The 16241-nt window shown below is 37.7% G+C and overlaps 2 protein-coding genes across 4 annotated transcripts; one reads left to right on the top strand and one right to left on the bottom strand.

Annotated features, from left to right (window-relative positions):
• Positions 1-4030: 4030 nt before the first annotated feature.
• LOC135936897 (piwi-like protein Siwi) lies at positions 4031-12016 on the bottom strand. Its single transcript, XM_065479903.1, has 14 exons — positions 11873-12016; positions 9806-9977; positions 9616-9745; positions 9268-9479; positions 8734-8916; positions 8351-8677; positions 7679-7924; positions 7455-7614; positions 7106-7402; positions 6063-6288; positions 5813-6008; positions 5047-5195; positions 4841-4988; positions 4031-4364 (listed from the first exon to the last, which is right to left on the bottom strand). The coding sequence occupies exons 2-14, from the start codon at positions 9929-9931 to the stop codon at positions 4248-4250; spliced, it is 2517 nt and encodes an 838-aa protein (XP_065335975.1). The 5' UTR covers positions 9932-9977; positions 11873-12016; the 3' UTR covers positions 4031-4247.
• A 1090-nt stretch (positions 12017-13106) lies between these two features.
• Positions 13107-14266, top strand: LOC135935747 (CD209 antigen-like protein E). Of its 3 annotated transcripts, none has more exons than XM_065478299.1 (7): positions 13107-13248; positions 13309-13367; positions 13422-13470; positions 13543-13624; positions 13675-13733; positions 13794-13917; positions 13975-14266. In XM_065478299.1, the coding sequence occupies exons 1-7, from the start codon at positions 13183-13185 to the stop codon at positions 14205-14207; spliced, it is 672 nt and encodes a 223-aa protein (XP_065334371.1). In that variant the 5' UTR covers positions 13107-13182; the 3' UTR covers positions 14208-14266. The 3 variants fall into 3 exon arrangements, with proteins under 3 accessions (XP_065334371.1, XP_065334369.1, XP_065334370.1); XM_065478297.1 differs by having other exon boundaries at positions 13151-13248; positions 13300-13367; XM_065478298.1 differs by having other exon boundaries at positions 13152-13248; positions 13300-13367; positions 13678-13733.
• Positions 14267-16241: the final 1975 nt, after the last annotated feature.

The raw sequence follows: 16241 nt of genomic DNA, 5'->3' as shown, positions 1-16241 counted from the left end.
ACAACGGGCAATGTGCAGTGAGGTACCTAGCTGCAATGCCATTTACCACTTCACACCTTTCTGCGCGTTTTAGAGTCGAGTGGCAGCGCTGTGGGGAAATGCGAATTCGAATGCAATTCCTCTCGCTGGCGCTTAAATGCATTCATCCAACTCGACGCACATGCATCAACTTCAGCGTCGACGCTCTTCGAATTGCACGACAAACAATACACATTTAATGCCTCTACTAATGAAATATGCAGCCCGCGCTCATTTTTTTACTGCTTTGGATATCTGCCTCACTTTTTCTCGCGACTTCGCGAGAATAAAAGATGGGACCGGAGATAAATCGGCAGTCGTTTTGCTCGCAGATATGATGATGCATTATGCACTCGAGTCGGCGCTCTGCCTCCTTTACGACCGCTTTGTTTCCGCTTTTCGCTCGGAGTTGCCGAGTTCGCGTTTTCATTGTATTACACCCTCTTACGCACTCCTGCCACTCGCGCAACTTGTGCATTTTGACTTTTGACACTTCGCCGAATCTATCATCTCTCTTTATGCGCACATCAGGGGGTGAACGCGCTCCCTTAAAACTTTTTGGATATTACATAAAAATGAGGGAGTTTCATATATATTCTTCCTCTTCATGTAGCAGTGCACAGAGGCGGAATCTGTTTCTGATACCACCCTGGAGAGTGAAAAGAATTTGAATTTTAAAGTCGCGTCACATCAATCACACTTTGAACTTTCCAAATCCGTCTTAAAACGATTTATAGCGGATCTTTCAAATCCATTTTGTGAATCCCCCTATTTCTTTTCCTGCGTCTCTGTCGAATCAGGATCAGTAGGCACAGTTAGGCAACCTGCACAACTGTAGTGCAGGACGGAGCTGCGTACGCGAAATATTTAGGCGCTTTGAACATCTCAAAAAGTTGAGACTTAGCTATACAATTAACATTTTAAATCAAATTTATGGGTTAGTTCTAAACTGATAATTGTCAACTTGATTTTTAAGGAGGAATGTTACTGCGATACTCATTACCGTTGCATGAAATTTTCAAAGCATAAAACTGAATTCACATTTAAGCCTCTGAGGAAATTGGCAGCAAAGTTATTGGTCTATTCATTATTGCCCTTTCAAATCGTTATTTCATTTGCAACAGAGAATCTAAATCTGCCTTGAAAAAATCGTCAGGTGCTTTAATTTTGGAAATAATGTAGCTTAGTCCTAGCTGCTTAGATTGCGTTTACTGCTCAACTCATTGAAGTGTTTTAATTTTTTGAGTGATCACCAGAAATAACCGCTTTTAAATGCAAATAATTTTTAACTGTGTGATATTTCAGGGGGGAAAATGAGCAAGAACAGGAGGTGAAATTATTTTTTTATCAAGTCATCCAGTCCTTTATTCCAAAGTTGAATCTTTTGGATTCTGACATCTTTGCAACATTTATAGCCACTTTTGAAATATTGAAAGCAAAGAACTGGGCCAATTTCAATTTTGCCACGACAACAAAAGCAACAAATTCTTCATTGTTCGGAATGCATCACCAAGGCGAATGAATGAAAACAGGCGAGATGTTGATTCTCTGTGAGACAAGGTGCTGCTGATGACACAAGAGTGAAGGGGAAATTTCCAAATATAATAACGAAAGCTCATCATAAAAGACTTTATTACGCAAGGAGTCTCAAGCGCAGTTGTGACGAATCATAATAATGCACCGTCGGCGTGGTTGGCGTAATGATGACACGCACGACGCCGATGACGACTTTTTTCGCCCTCCCTACCTTCCGAAAAAAAACAAGATTGGGATGGAAGCAGTAAACACAACCATAAACGACACACGCGCGTACACGAGGCACACTCTCTTTGAAACATGCAGCCCAAACGAGCAAACGAGTGTGGCACACTGACACGCTCACTCAACTGTAAGCCAGGGCCGGACACAACTTGAACATAATTTCTCTGGCCGTTTTTTTGCAGACAATATAATCAGGAGATTTTATTCAGCAAAATTGTGAAAGGTTCCTCTTCTTGAATCCCTTTAAATATTTAAGCCATAACCCATAGCTAATTTGCAATTACTTTAATCACTAATATTATTTTAACTGTACAGTATGAAGCGCACTGAAGAAATTCAATCGATCCTAAGACAAATTTCCTATAATTTTCATAAAACTACTTGGTTCGCTACAATATTTTCTCTTTTCTACTGGGGTCAGTCCGTGCTTGAAACATTACCCCACGTATGTGAGAAAAATCTGTCAGGCCGGAACGCAAGGCCAAGGGTGAGAAAAAACATTGCAACTAGGACAAAATGAGCAAGGAGGCGCTCGTTTTGTCTGCAGCAGCGCATCACGCCTTTAGGCTTCGGCTAACAACTGACCCTTGGCCTGAATCTAAAACAACAAACTCCGTCGTTGCAAATGCCGACCACGGCCTTTTGAGCATTTGGCCAGCGAATCTGTGATCCGCGGTCAAGGCTTAGCCCACAGGTCAACACACACATGCACTGGAAGCAAAGGCGGAAAGGGCAAAAACGTGCAGACCTGTTTTGAATTGAGTTAAAAGAGGAGACAAAAGTAAATATTATATTTAAAAGAAAGGTCCCAAAGTCAGACAGAAAGGATTAAGAATGAGCAAAGAGCCATTTTTTATTGTTCACTGAGGACCTGTTTAGTCGTCCTATGAAAAGCACAGGGATGATTAAATCAAGGTAGAAACGGCAGAAATTAACTGGTAATGAGCCAATCTCAGAAGATTATAAATTAATTATTTTTTTGGAATGAATGCTTGCACATTCTTAAAGTAAACAATGCTCTTTTGACTGTGGAATAGGGCATGGGATTACGTCTTTTCAATCATGCGATAAAAGAAAGTTTTTTAAATTTCAGCCGATGTCTACCATTTAAAAAAAACAATTTGTTGATTTAAAATCCTCATGAATTCAAAAGAATTCCCACTTAAGTATCAGCGTTAATTAACAACTCTTACAGATTGGAGCCTAAAATATAAAAATTTACGCCTAAATTATTTCCAACTCAAAAGTCTAACCGATGTCCAGACACTTCTGCCAACTACATCAATGTCATCTTAATTATAATTACGTCGTACACCGATTGTGTCCAATGAATAATAATAATGTCTTAACCCATTTAGACTTTTTAAGAACCTCTGCTCAGCACTTCCTGTGGGCCACGAGCACACTGGGTCCCAATAGCACCGCCGAGCGTATAACATGGGGCCGCAGAAGAGCTTGGGCCTACCCGTCTTTCATTTAAACGCCAGATATTATTTTTTTTGTCCCTAAATCCGCTGGAAAGGTGCCAAAAACCAGCAAGTGGCAAGTCGGCGCCGGTGCACCTTCAAGCCTAGTGAGCTATTAGAGCATTTCGAGCCACATAACCAACCAACTTTGGTCATCTCTTGACATTGGGCAGCTAGTAATAGGTTCTTGGACTACTCAAACATCTCCCATTGCTGTGGCACTCCTGAGAATGCCTTAACAATGCGAGCTGGTTTTTCGGTGGAATTTCTAAAGTCACTACTTGTGTCCTAGATACTTCTCCACAACAAAGTTGCATTGCGCTCTAGTGCTTTTCCATCGCATATAAAGATCTCTCATCAATGGTTTGAATTATAGGACACAAAGAATCAGAACGCGCGCATAAATCGATTCTACGTTATATAAGCATTACCAGGCAGTGGAAAAGCGGATATAGACTATAAATTTTCAATTTTAATAAAAGCCGTTCCACCATATATTTATATTACGTTGCGGAAAATTTATCAGACATCGATTTGCTGTTTTCCAGCTGAGTAGAACGTATATGATTAATTGCGATAATGATGATAACGACATGCAAACCCATCAAGTTCATTCCCAGTTGGCAAAAGGATTTTAATTCAGGCCATATTAGTGTTTTTTCACTCAAGGTATAGGTGTTATTTATGATGATGAAGAAACTGATTGGACTACAAATTCAATACAACGTTATAATTGAGTACTATTAAGTTAAAAATAATATAGTATTAAGTTAAAAATAATAATCTGTTGGATGGTTACCATCTATTTATTTCAACACAATGGTTTACATTATGTTTTAAAAGAGAACTATTAAATTGGACATATCTTTGTTCTACCAGTAATATTAAGCTTGGTCAGCGTAGTTCAATTTTGAAAGTAAAATGTGTTTATATGAACATGACATGTAAGATTCATTGTACATGTTGCTTGATCAAAAATAAGTGGCACCTCTGCCAATTAGTTTAGAGGTAATAGAGGCGCTCATCCAAATCCCTCTGTGGTTCATTGTGGAGATGTTGGCCGATTAGTTCACTAAGCTTGTGGGCATACTGGACAGGCGCTGGAACCTTGATGGTGCCCTGCAATTTTTGAAGAGTATATATTTCCATAACTTATATTTACTGCTGTCAGATTCCAGTTGAGGCAGTTCATTTGAAATTTAAATAATGCAGGGTCTTTCATGTGGAGCGATCGATTTTTTTCCATATTTCAACATAATCAACCTGCTCACCTAGTTTCGGCTGCTATTAGCAGCCTCATCAGCCTTCCTAACAGCTGGCTAATTAATTAGGGCTGCTCATCGAAACTAGTAAACTAGATATTGGAGCAGATGAAAAAACAGCTTACTCAATACCGAGAAGGCAGTATTTAATTTCAAACTAAAACTATATTTCTTATCATAAAAAACTTTCACTTGTTTTAAATTGCGCTAGCAATTGATGATTATATGTTGGTCATGAAACGCACTTTGTTAAGCTACGGCTGGTAATTTTTTTTTACCAAGGCACTAGAATAATAAGGTTGAACGAAGAATTTTATAAAATTTACAACTCACACTCCAATTGTAGTAAAGGTGAGTCAACTTGTAAGTGAACCTTTGCATCTTGTCAGGATCAAGGCCAGTGGTGTCAAAGATTACGTTGTAAGAGGTGGGGGACACTGTTCCCTGCCGCACTGATTGACTCACCAAGAAGAAATCATATCTGTCAGTGAATAATTGTTAGTGCTTGAATTAAATTATTGTACAGATGTAAGTCAAACCTCTCAGGCCAGGTAACTCGGTCGTCAACTACAGTTCCAGGAGGTGGGTTCTGCTTCCCACTGGTGAAGAATTTTGTGTTGATTCGCTTAGAAACAATTACAAAAGCAAACTTGTAATTGGTGCCACGATAGTGCTTCTCCAATGTTGCCTGTAAGCATATCAAATAGTCTCTTAAAGTGGGCGACAATTAAAAATATTTGAATTGTTGGATGCAATAAGCAGTTAATCAATTAACAATTTATTCTACAGTTTGCTCTTATAAAACGACCTGGCTAAAGAAATTTTTTTACAATTTTCTACAAAATTTACGTTGCTTGAGCACGTTTTCTTAGCAGATTTAGATTTCTCTTGTCGAGATCTGTCCTACAGCATAATTATGAAACGTTTTAGGGTATGGTGGCTGGAAGGAGACAGTCCTCACTATTTGAAATGCATGTTAACTTTGCAGCCACTTTACTAAAAAATGTACAGTAGTGCTACTCAGGTCAATTTTGGCTTCAACTAAATCCTAAGAGATGAGGCAACAAGGATTTTCCAGGAATTTGCAGCATCAAATCCTCTTTAAATATTGTTTAATTATTAGCTACGGTTATTGTGATGTATTTTAGAATAAAAAATGTAATACACTTCAACAGGTGCTTATTTGATCTTAAATAACTGACCTAGAAGAAAAAATATTTCAAATTTGCAATATATCATAAATGCTGATCAGCAATTCAGCATTGAGGCCAACAAATGTAAAGACTAGTTAAAATTTCGACTCACCTTGATCTGCTCAACCTCAATGTTGAGCACATAGTCAATTTGTCCATCACCGACTCCATCTCTGTACATAAAAATCCTGCTAGGCAGACAGCCGTCGTTGTACTTTCTAAATTTGGCGAGGGCTGTCTCAAAAGCTGTTCCCATGTTGTTGCTGATGTCGCAGCCTTTAGAATGGGCGAACGGCATAGAGAAGTACCTAACACAAACAATCAAGTTAGCGCCGTATTTTAAGGTCAACTCTCTCGCATACTTGGAGAACTCATCATTGAGGGATGCAACAAAGGCGCCATAAGAGCGGCTCTTATTGATGGAGTCATGGGTGGCATCAAAGCCGCACACCATTACACCCTTCAATGGGTTATGGCAGCTCCAGGGTGCGCCTCCCACTTTGCAGTTCATTTGGATGGAGATTTTGGTTGCAATAGACATAGCAGATCTGTTTGACATTGACCGTTTTGTCACCACTTGAGTAGGAACTGGAAAAAATAGCGTTAAGCCGTTTAGACAATATTTTTTAAGGACACATTTTATGTCTTGGCATACGCAAACTCAATTTAATATTTGAATTTGCTGAGTGTTTTATATTTGAATGGTGATATTAGCGTTCAGAGAACACACCTGTATAATACACATACTTGCGTTCTGCCCTAGTTGTGGAACCAATGTTGGTAAATAAATATTTCAACTGAAAATCTGAATGTATTTTGCCAAAACTTTGGAATATTACCAGGTGAACTAAAAATTTGACTGAAAAATTGTTGAGAAGCGAAAAATAAAAAAGTGGTTTATGAAAAATTGAATGGGCTACCAATGTGTCTCGCCTTAAGTCCCTGCTAGCGCACACCATCGCCGTCAAACATTGTGTAAAAAATTGAATGTGTCTATCTGGCTTACTTACAATAATTTGTTGCCATATTTACACAATGCCGTATGAATGAAATATCTCAGTAAGGTCACCTTCTGTCAATTTTTACAGAGCAGAAGGATAGTAATGATGGTGGCATGTATGTGTTTACCAACTAAAATGCAGGGTTGAAACATAATTGAGCTACACCTTCCGCCAAACACTATCCCTTCAATAGCACTGATAAATCTATAGCCAAATCTTGCTAACAAAGGTTCTCTCAAAAGAGGTACAAAATAATTTATCAATTTATTATTCTCAATTAATAAAATTTCTTTTCATCCATTGTCATACATTTTGTCACTCAGCAAACTTTGCGAACTTCAATTCCTAGCAATTAATTATGTGGTGAAGATTGAAAGTTTGAAGTTAAATAAGAATTTTGTTACCTGCTCGATCAATACAGCACTTCTTCTTGATTGCTGCATACCTGTCGGCCCTGTTGGTTGAGACCATGCATAGCAAAATATCTGGCACAGCGCGGCTGAGGACATTCTCAATTTCATTCAAGTAAGTGCTGACACTGTCGTCGTTGATGTAATGAACTAGTGGTTCGCTCATCCCCATGAACATTCCTCTAGCAGCCTGCAGGATGAGGCTGATGAAAGACATGCTCTCCTGCTGAATGGGTCTCGGGACAATTGCGATCCAACGCTCCATTTTAACACCCACTAGAAGCGGGTTGCCTGGTAGAGCAAAAATTTAGTCACAAATTAGGGTAATATGTCTCGAGCTCACTTCTCAGCTTAGCTGTCCAATCCACGTTTCTGCCAGCTTCGTATCTCCTGGGATTGGATGCATCCCCCTGGATGATTGTTTCCATTGGCAGTTCTCGACCCTGCATCCTGATAAGCTGAGGACTGAAGGACATGTTCCACTTTGACAGTTCATTTCCAATCTAGAAAATAAAGAGTGCATGTGCATAATTAGCACTAAGCGTCAAATTTATGATATTATCATACTTCGCGTTTCTCCATCAGCCTGCGGCCAAAGTTCAGCAGGGAGTCAATTCTCTTCTGTGGTTCAACTCTGGTGAATTTAGCAAGGCTTGCCATGAGCTGATAATTGCCTCTCATTTCATCTGTGAGGCCAGTCAGCCTGCATAGCTCTGGCACCAAGTAGATGGTCTCTGTGGTTCCAGGAGCAGTTCCTCTCACTTTTGTTACCAGCAATGGTTGTTGCAAGTTAGTGATAGTGATATTGTATCTCTGTAGAGCACCCAAATTTATACTTCATTATTTTCTTGGAAAATGAGTTTTTATGATAGCATAAACACATTTCCCAGATATTATATTACTATTCCCCACATAACACATTGGTGAACGGGTTGTATTAAGGCCAAACCGAATAAAACTAGCTTTGTAAATATTTATAACTACTTAATGGGGTCAATCCAGTTCAACTAATTATTAAATATTATAAAAAAACTATACTATATTATTTTTGTAAAAAACATTTTTTCAGGCTAGTGAATTTGAAGATGAAACCAATAATTCTCAATTATTGTAGAAACTGATGTAAAATTACGACAGATGTGTTGAGCTATTTAAAAAAAATTCTGGCAGAAGTGTAATTTACCAGTTAATAAATACTATGCTGGTAAATACCATTTACTATCTTATTGCTACATATACCTTTTTGTAGTATTCCACAAAAGTGGATTTGCTACCATCCTTGAGAGAGAACTGGGTCATTGGGTTGGCGTCAAAGTCGATGTCATCAATTCTATAAGTTCTGTTGTTGTAGTGAGTCATGACTACGACTCCCAGGATAGTCTGCTTCAAGGGCTGCATATAGTTGGGGCCATGTTGCCGGAAAGCGTTCTCCATTGCTTGGAAAACTGTATCACGGCGCAACACCTTATAGGTGATGGCAGAGCACATGAGCACTTCTGACTCATGCTGTCTGATAGAAGTGATGTATCCAGGCCACAGCTCCAGGCCAAATTCATGGATCAGCACCTTGCCACAGAAATATCAAAATTAATCCCTTCAAATTTCATGGCTGGACTACTTACCCTAGCTTGAGGGTCGTAGTAGTTTCTCCCCAAACGCGTGAGGCCCATTAATTGCAGACACTTGTTGGCGATGATGTTGAGCAGCTGGTTGTAATTGCTAGATGTGTTGTCAAGTTGCGCCGTTCGTTTCAATAAAATTTGAACATTTTCCTTGTTGCTGTTTTGCGCGAACAGAACCAACGGCTGAAACGTGGTCACACAGATTTTAAATACAATTGGACCAAGCATTATCCACAATTTTGAAATAACTAACAATTTTACGTTTTAATTTGTCTGAATGTTATTTTCCAACTGTAGGGGAAATAACTGTTAACATTATAGAGTCACAACACATAATATATGCTAGAGCTAGAGTAAGGCAGTATAATCAACCAACGTGACTCAAGTACGTTTTATATTATTGAACATAATATTGTAGTTGCCATTTGATTTTGTGTGGCCATCTAATATAGTGATAATTAATGGCAGTTAGTTACTCATCACAAAAAACTACAATATTACAAGCCTGGTTTGATGTATAAGTTAAAAGCTTACATCAGATTGGTATTGGATGTTGGTGAATAAAGAAGTGCCATCAAACAAGAAGCCTTTCAATGTGTCACTATGCATCCTGAGCAGTGCCCTCCGTTCGCCCAATCTGTCCACCTCTGGCTCAAAGGTGGCACAATACTGGTAGAATGAGTAGTTTGGCAACTTGCTCACTTCAAAGAAGTTGGAATATAGATCAAGGGGTGTGCCACTTGTGCCTGGAAGCATTATTAGAATCGTTTTTACTAAATTCAAGAGCAGGAGGTCATAAATGTAGAAATTTATCAGATATGATAAATTTAACAGAACTCAAGAGTCAAAATGCAGAAACCCGTCTAAACCTTCATTATTTACCTTTCTTGTTTTCAATGCATTTGGTGGTAAATACCATTTTAGGCTGATATTTTACTTCCTGAGGTGCACTGGTGCTTGGTCCAGCTTGAGGAAAGATTGGACCTCTTCCACGGCCTCGCCCTGGCCCATGCTAAAAGCAATATGACATGAACCATGATGCGCGTGATTTAATTCATATTATCTGACTCACAGTCGATACCAGAGGTAGCTGCTCTGGTGCAGCTCCCGGCACTGGTGTTGAAGACGCATGTTGCTCTGAGGGGAAGGTTCTGCCCCTGGCACGACCCCTGGACCTGCCTTGACTTGGGGGGTCCATAATTGCTGCAAACTATCTCCAAGTGAGCTTTCAGGCACTGCGTGGTCTATGTAATCAAGTAAGATTAACAGAGTAAAAATATAGCAATAATAATTGTTCACTGCAGACAAACAGTGAAAATGTATACAAAAATTAAGTTTAAGACATGAATGTATGATTGTATTTGTTCAGTTCATTAAGTTTAAGTGTGAGAATACCCCAGAGAAAAATTAAAAAAATAATGAATTTAATTACTATTTCAAAGACCGATGTAAATATAATGCTAATATTATTATGTTTTTATCGTTCCCTCCCTATGAATAACATGGAGCGAGAAGTGTGAGTGCGATCGAAGGTTGATTTTTTTAATAAAGTTATGTACAACAACTAGACTGTATTGCGGAGCTATGATGCATTTAACCAAATAATATGTATATGTAAAAAACGTAATAGACTCAGGGTTCGCCAATTTTGCAATGCGCAAAAATGCACCACTGTTTTTTTGGCGCAAAAAACCGGCTGGAAAAACCCACCAGTCTTGGGTTTTTCCGCATTTTTCCGAATTTAATCCGAAAATAGTCCATTTTCGCTCCAAAAGAGTCTGAAATTTCGGGAAATTACGTGGAGAGTTAAAATTTTCAGTCTCTTGGTGGAACCAGTGGCTCTAATACTGATTTTGGTGATTTTGAAAAATCCCTATTTTTGGTCACCCATCATGAGAATTTTTATTTTCCATAAGAATGCATTTGTTTCGGAAAAATGCGCAAAATTGCAGAAAATCCTGCAAAAAACAGTTTTTTGCAATGCAGTGGGTTTTTCCGGAAAAATGCGGGTTTTTGCGAACCCTGAATAGACTACTAATATTGCATGTTGTATAAAGTTGGAAGAAAATCACTAATTTTGCAACATAATAATATGTACTTAATATTATGTTGCATTTTCATCAAACAAATTAAATGCATTTAATTTCATTCAAGAGTCACAGTGTACATTACATACATACATACGTGGTGAATTTGTTTAGATCAGGGCGAGGAAATTGTTAATAAAAATATCTACACATTCATGTTATCCACACAATACACATCATGCATATTATATATGTATCTATTATATTATGTATTTAGTACATTCACTCTGTTACTTTTTAGTAAAATGGAATGCCTGAAATATGTATCCGGCATTTTGAGAGTTACATATGCGTAAAATATGCTAAGTATGAACAAAACAAAAATACACATTTCTATCAATCTAATTGATACCCGTTCATACCAATAAATTGTGTAATCCAATAGTTAATCAATGCCTGCTTTCCTATTTATGCTGCGTGCTTTGCGTTGTTGACACTACCTGCCTCATCAAGTTTAAACGTATATAATACATAGTGAATTTCATGATGCAGCATGGGACATGGGACTCTGAAAGTCAGCAACATGAGAACTAAAAAAATGTATGCATTTTCGTTATTTCTAGTATGTACATAACAAAATATAACGACATAATTTCGACTGAAGGAAAAATAACAGGACAGGTGGTAGTTTCCACCGGGTTAAACTTCTCGCCAGCTTTTATGAAAATAATCGCATGGTTGGTGGCGAAAACTTACATTTACATAACATAATAGCAAATAATGTGTAATATCAGGCCACCACATACATACACTTCTTGGTGCATACACATAATAATATATGTACAATGTTATTATAGAAAAAACGAGGAGTGATGGGTGAGCGAGAAAAGTACGATAGAAAGGTACATACATACATATGTATCATACATTACGTTGATTATCTATTACATACATATTTGAAATCCTAAGGAGGGTTGGCGTTAGCAAAGGTTGCATTTATGATACATACTTGAAATACATACATACATTATTTGTCATCGAAATAAAAATTTAGATACATAATATATACATACATATACAATTATTAGAAAAGAGTTTTTCTCATTCAATACCTGAACAGCTGCCAGCTTGAGTGTTTTCAGTTTTTCGCTGTCCTGCCTACTCCTTGCTCATTGTCTGTCTTGCTACATACTGATTAAGAATTTTGAATTCTGTGAATCCCTCCCCCACATTCCAAATTGTAATATTCCAAGGTGAAAAAATGAGCGACAGAAAGTCAACAACGTCCAGACCTGTCCAGACCGGATCGTGCAATAATGATAAGGGCAAGGGAACAAGACACTAAAGAAAATATTGAATTGAAGAATTGAAGTACTGCCACAGCAAGAGCAAATTTATTAATGCACATTACCTGTTTTGATTGGGCGGTGTAAGATTAAGAGATGATTCATGAATTATCAAGTTTTGTTCTTTCGTTGGTGTTAGTATTTTTCGTTTTTTTTTTTTAATTATTAGAGATACACGGGCGACGAAATAATTACGTAGTTTTAAGCTATTGTGCGGGAATTGTTACAAGAGAAAAATTCATCTACCTGAAGGCCCGAACAACTATAATATACACATACTATAGCTGCCCATAGCCAAGAGAGAGGAAATGATGGAAAATATAGCCACATAAAATAACTATTTTCCAAGATGTTATCTCAAGAATAATTTATCATTGCACAATTAAGTGTTGAGTTTCGTGTTTCGTTTGTTATTGGTTTTCCATCGATTTAATTACCAATTTTACTCCATTATTTTAAGCGGAAATTTATTTTATACTTGCTGGTATAGCATAGGTGCAAAATTGTGGCGGCTGAGTGCAAACTTTTTCGCAAATATTATGGTTTCCTCAGGAAAAAATTATATCGCCGTATCCGCCCAAACTCAAATCACACCTCAAAATCCGCTATCACCTTTGAAAGCATAAAAATTTCAAAATTTCGTGAAGTAGTTACATATTTACCAACGTATTAGAAAATTATTTATTGCAATTTAGACTGCGAGAATATTCGAACAGTACACAACATTATATCTTGTTGGCCAGGCCACAGGACACACGGTTAACTTTTTTAATGGAATTGAGCGATCGTTGAGTGCATTAGCCGCGGTCATGAATAAAATTTGTCGCCTTTCTTGGCAGGGAGAGATCGTTAAAAATTAAATTAAAATGTTAAATTTTTGAACAGGAAAAAGCGCAATGTTTGTAATAAGATTACTTTAGCGGTATGGTTTTCCCGCATTTGCGTTGGGTTTGGGCAAACTGGTTTGTGCTATCTGGTTAGCCTTGACTTGCCCTTGCCTTGGCGACACAAAAAATATTCACAGTAATGTTAAAAGGAAACCGCAGCATCAGTGTCTGTTTGGCTCGCGGATAAAGATGATGCTGGGTACGAACACGCTGGTTTTGCTTCTCGTCATCAGCAGCCAGCTGACTCAAGGAGCAGTAAGTTTTTTATATGATAATTTGAGCCAACTAGTCATGATTTGATCACATAATTCACAGGTTGATGAAGATGATGAATGTCATATCACGGCTACCAAATTGTTGAAAAAGTTATCAAAGTAAAATTAACGCGCGTTGAAGCATTGAATATTTAATGAATTTGTTGTTACCAGGTGCCACGGACAGAAAACAGATGAAATGAATATATTTTTAGAAATCCAGGCAAGGACAAGGACACTCCCAACAAGTGAGATGTAAAATGCTGTTATTAATAAAAATCTGTTTGGTTTTCAGGCAGTGAAATCGGAAATTCTTGAAGAGCTCAGTACAATAAAAAAAATGCTTAGAAATAATAACAACAACCATTGCGCTCAACGTAAGTCGAGTAATAAATAAAAAATATGTTTCTTCATTGTTCTTCCTCAGCAGCCGGACTCAAATGGATCAACACAGGAGGAAAGAAATATTTCTTTAGTGATATTCAGGTATATTGACTTCATCAAAACCCAAATTCTTTTTTAAATTAAATCATCGTCCGCTTTCAGGCTTCCTGGTATGATTCAAAAGACTTTTGCTCAAAGAATGGTGCACAATTGGCCTCTGTCAAGTCGGAAATTGAAATGGAAGAACTACACAAAAAAATACAAACTCTGAAAAATCGAGCAAATCGTAAGCAGAAAAATATACTTAGTTTTCGCACTTTGTTATCAATTTATTATTTATCAGAATACTTTTGGACGTCAGCCAATGATATCGGAATGTCTGGAAAGTTTGTTTGGAATGATGGTACGCCGCTATTGAACTCAAGTAAACTGTGGCATATTGGAGAAACTTATCAAGAGCCTAATGAATTCGGTAGAGGTCGAGAAACGTGTGTGAATGTAAACTCAGGTTTTCTTTATGACTTCCAATGCAATGGTGATCTTTTTTATATCTGTGAATTCACTGGCAGCACTTAAGCTATAGATATTTTTATGTCCAGCTTTTGTATGCGTAATATATAACCTTTTAAAACTTGCATCAATGGGTACACCATGTTTTTTATTTACTATATAAAAATATAACTCTTTGCATTATTAAAACAAATTTTGGTCAATTTCGCTAGATCAGAAGTTAAGTTGGGACCTTGTCACTCTACTCACTCAGTTTTCCGTGCCCAGGCAGAGCTTCGAATTAAAATACTAGTAGTGCTGCTGCATAACATCCAGCTTGTTTATTTTCAATGCGCATCCCTTGCGCATTCATTTGCAACACAAACTCAACTGGGATTTTTAGCAGCAGCTTGCATTAGACAAAATCGTGTTTGGCATGCGATTCTGATAATTTTTCTCAAGTAGCGTTAATATAGTTACATGGGAATTATTGCATGTGATTTAAAGGAAATCACGGACCTGTAGCAAGAAAGTAAACTGCAGTCCCATAACATTTAGAAATTTTACAAGGAGTAACTCATCGGCGGAAAATATTAAATAGATTGTTTTAGTTTAAAATATAACATTTATGATATTTATTATGGTTAGTTGGCCAACTGTGGCACATCATCAAGAACAAAATCAGCAATAAAAAAAGGTAGAGAAATTTTGAACATGCCTAGGGTATTGGAAATGTTTAGGGTAGTACAAGTTTGAAGAAATCTGCACATAAGTGAATCCCAGTCATACGTATAAAGCAGCTTAAATCTGTTGATTCACGCTCCAAATATTATACTCGAGAAACATTGCTCAAGCATAATCATTTGGTATTCATGCGCGCACTGCCATTCCTCTCTGGAGAGCGAGTAAGTCGTTTTTCAGTAAATGCCGCATTAGAGTGTGTCGGCGCGAGACATGAGCAGGATCACTGCAAATAAGAAATCTCAATTCGACATAGATTAGACATCCATGTCATGGATTGATGGACATGGAGGCCATCCTAATAAAAACAGTGTGTCAACTAAATCTCGAATTCTGAGAGTCACAAAAGTACAAGAACACTGCATACTGCTCGGCTCGCTTTCACGTTGCATTTTATACTGAAGAAATTTCAGGGTGATAAATACTAAATTCCGTTATGTAATGAGGTGCAAACAGCAAAAAAATTTGAGTAAAGGGGGTTGAAGAGTGCCCCATGTCAAGCTGAGAGTTCTTATTTGCAGTGAGGCGAGCGAATAAAAACACGGCGAAAAGGGAAAAACAATAAAATCCAACCGATGCAAGGAAACACGCATGAATTTTATTTCCTTCTCCGCGAAGTGAATACAATAAAAATGTAAATCCCCGTGCACATATTTTGACTTGGTTATTGGCGGCGCGTGCAAGCTGATTATTATTTCTGAAGAACACAGGCGCCGGCAGCCAATATGTAAGGCAGCGCTCTTTTGGCTTTTTGGTCTCGGTCGGCAGGCACCAAAGGAGTAGTACGAAGCACCCGAAAAAAATATGTTTGCATTTCGGCAAATGGCAGCGCTGGGAATACTAGCTTTGGCGTGTGCTTCGAGTACGTAACATGTCAAGTACGTTCCCAATGACTCTTATCAGCTTTTCTTGCCTCTCCCTGTATATGTGCACTCAACACAAAAGTAAAACTGCCTCACACACTAAAAGCCAACCCATATGCGCGTATATATTCGCGACAGTGGGTTAAGAGAACAATGCAGATATTGATCAAAATAGAATCGACCTTTTTCACTAAATCCGACTAAATCATATTCATTAATGGTCTTTTCAAAGTCAAACCAAGACAGAGGTGTGCAATTAAACAATCTTTTCGTGTTCAATTATTCCCAATTCTCTGCCCTATGCCTTTAACAATCCTTAAAACTAGATCGTGTTAATTGATAAAATTTTACATGTTAATCAAAATATCCAGTCCAGGATGAAACCGAGCACGCGATCACTAAGTTCATAGAAAAATGAACATATTTTATAAAATTATAAATTAAATTTTGAACATTCGTGGAAGCATTTCAAATAATTTTATTATCAAAATTGACTCCTCGTTTCAAAATTAAAATA

The sequence above is a fragment of the Cloeon dipterum genome, chromosome 2, assembly GCF_949628265.1.
Source record: "Cloeon dipterum chromosome 2, ieCloDipt1.1, whole genome shotgun sequence".
NCBI classification, from domain to species: Eukaryota; Metazoa; Arthropoda; class Insecta; order Ephemeroptera; family Baetidae; genus Cloeon; species Cloeon dipterum.
This window is presented reverse-complemented; position numbering and strand designations above follow the sequence as displayed.

Excerpts from the sequence above, each read along its gene's own strand:
- LOC135935747 (XM_065478297.1), top strand. The coding sequence starts at position 13,183 with ATGATGCTGGGTACGAACACGCTGGTTTTGCTTCTCGTCATCAGCAGC. Across the intron at positions 13,249-13,299 it reads GCCAGCTGACTCAAGGAGCA|AATTCACAGGTTGATGAAGA; the intron begins GTAAGTTTTTTA and ends ATTTGATCACAT. Across the intron at positions 13,918-13,974 it reads TCTGAAAAATCGAGCAAATC|AATACTTTTGGACGTCAGCC; the intron begins GTAAGCAGAAAA and ends ATTATTTATCAG.
- LOC135936897 (XM_065479903.1), bottom strand. The coding sequence starts at position 9,931 with ATGGACCCCCCAAGTCAAGGCAGGTCCAGGGGTCGTGCCAGGGGCAGA. Across the intron at positions 5,196-5,812 it reads TTGAGGTTGAGCAGATCAAG|GCAACATTGGAGAAGCACTA; the intron begins GTGAGTCGAAAT and ends ATATGCTTACAG. Across the intron at positions 4,365-4,840 it reads ACCTTTACTACAATTGGAGT|GGCACCATCAAGGTTCCAGC; the intron begins GTGAGTTGTAAA and ends CAAAAATTGCAG.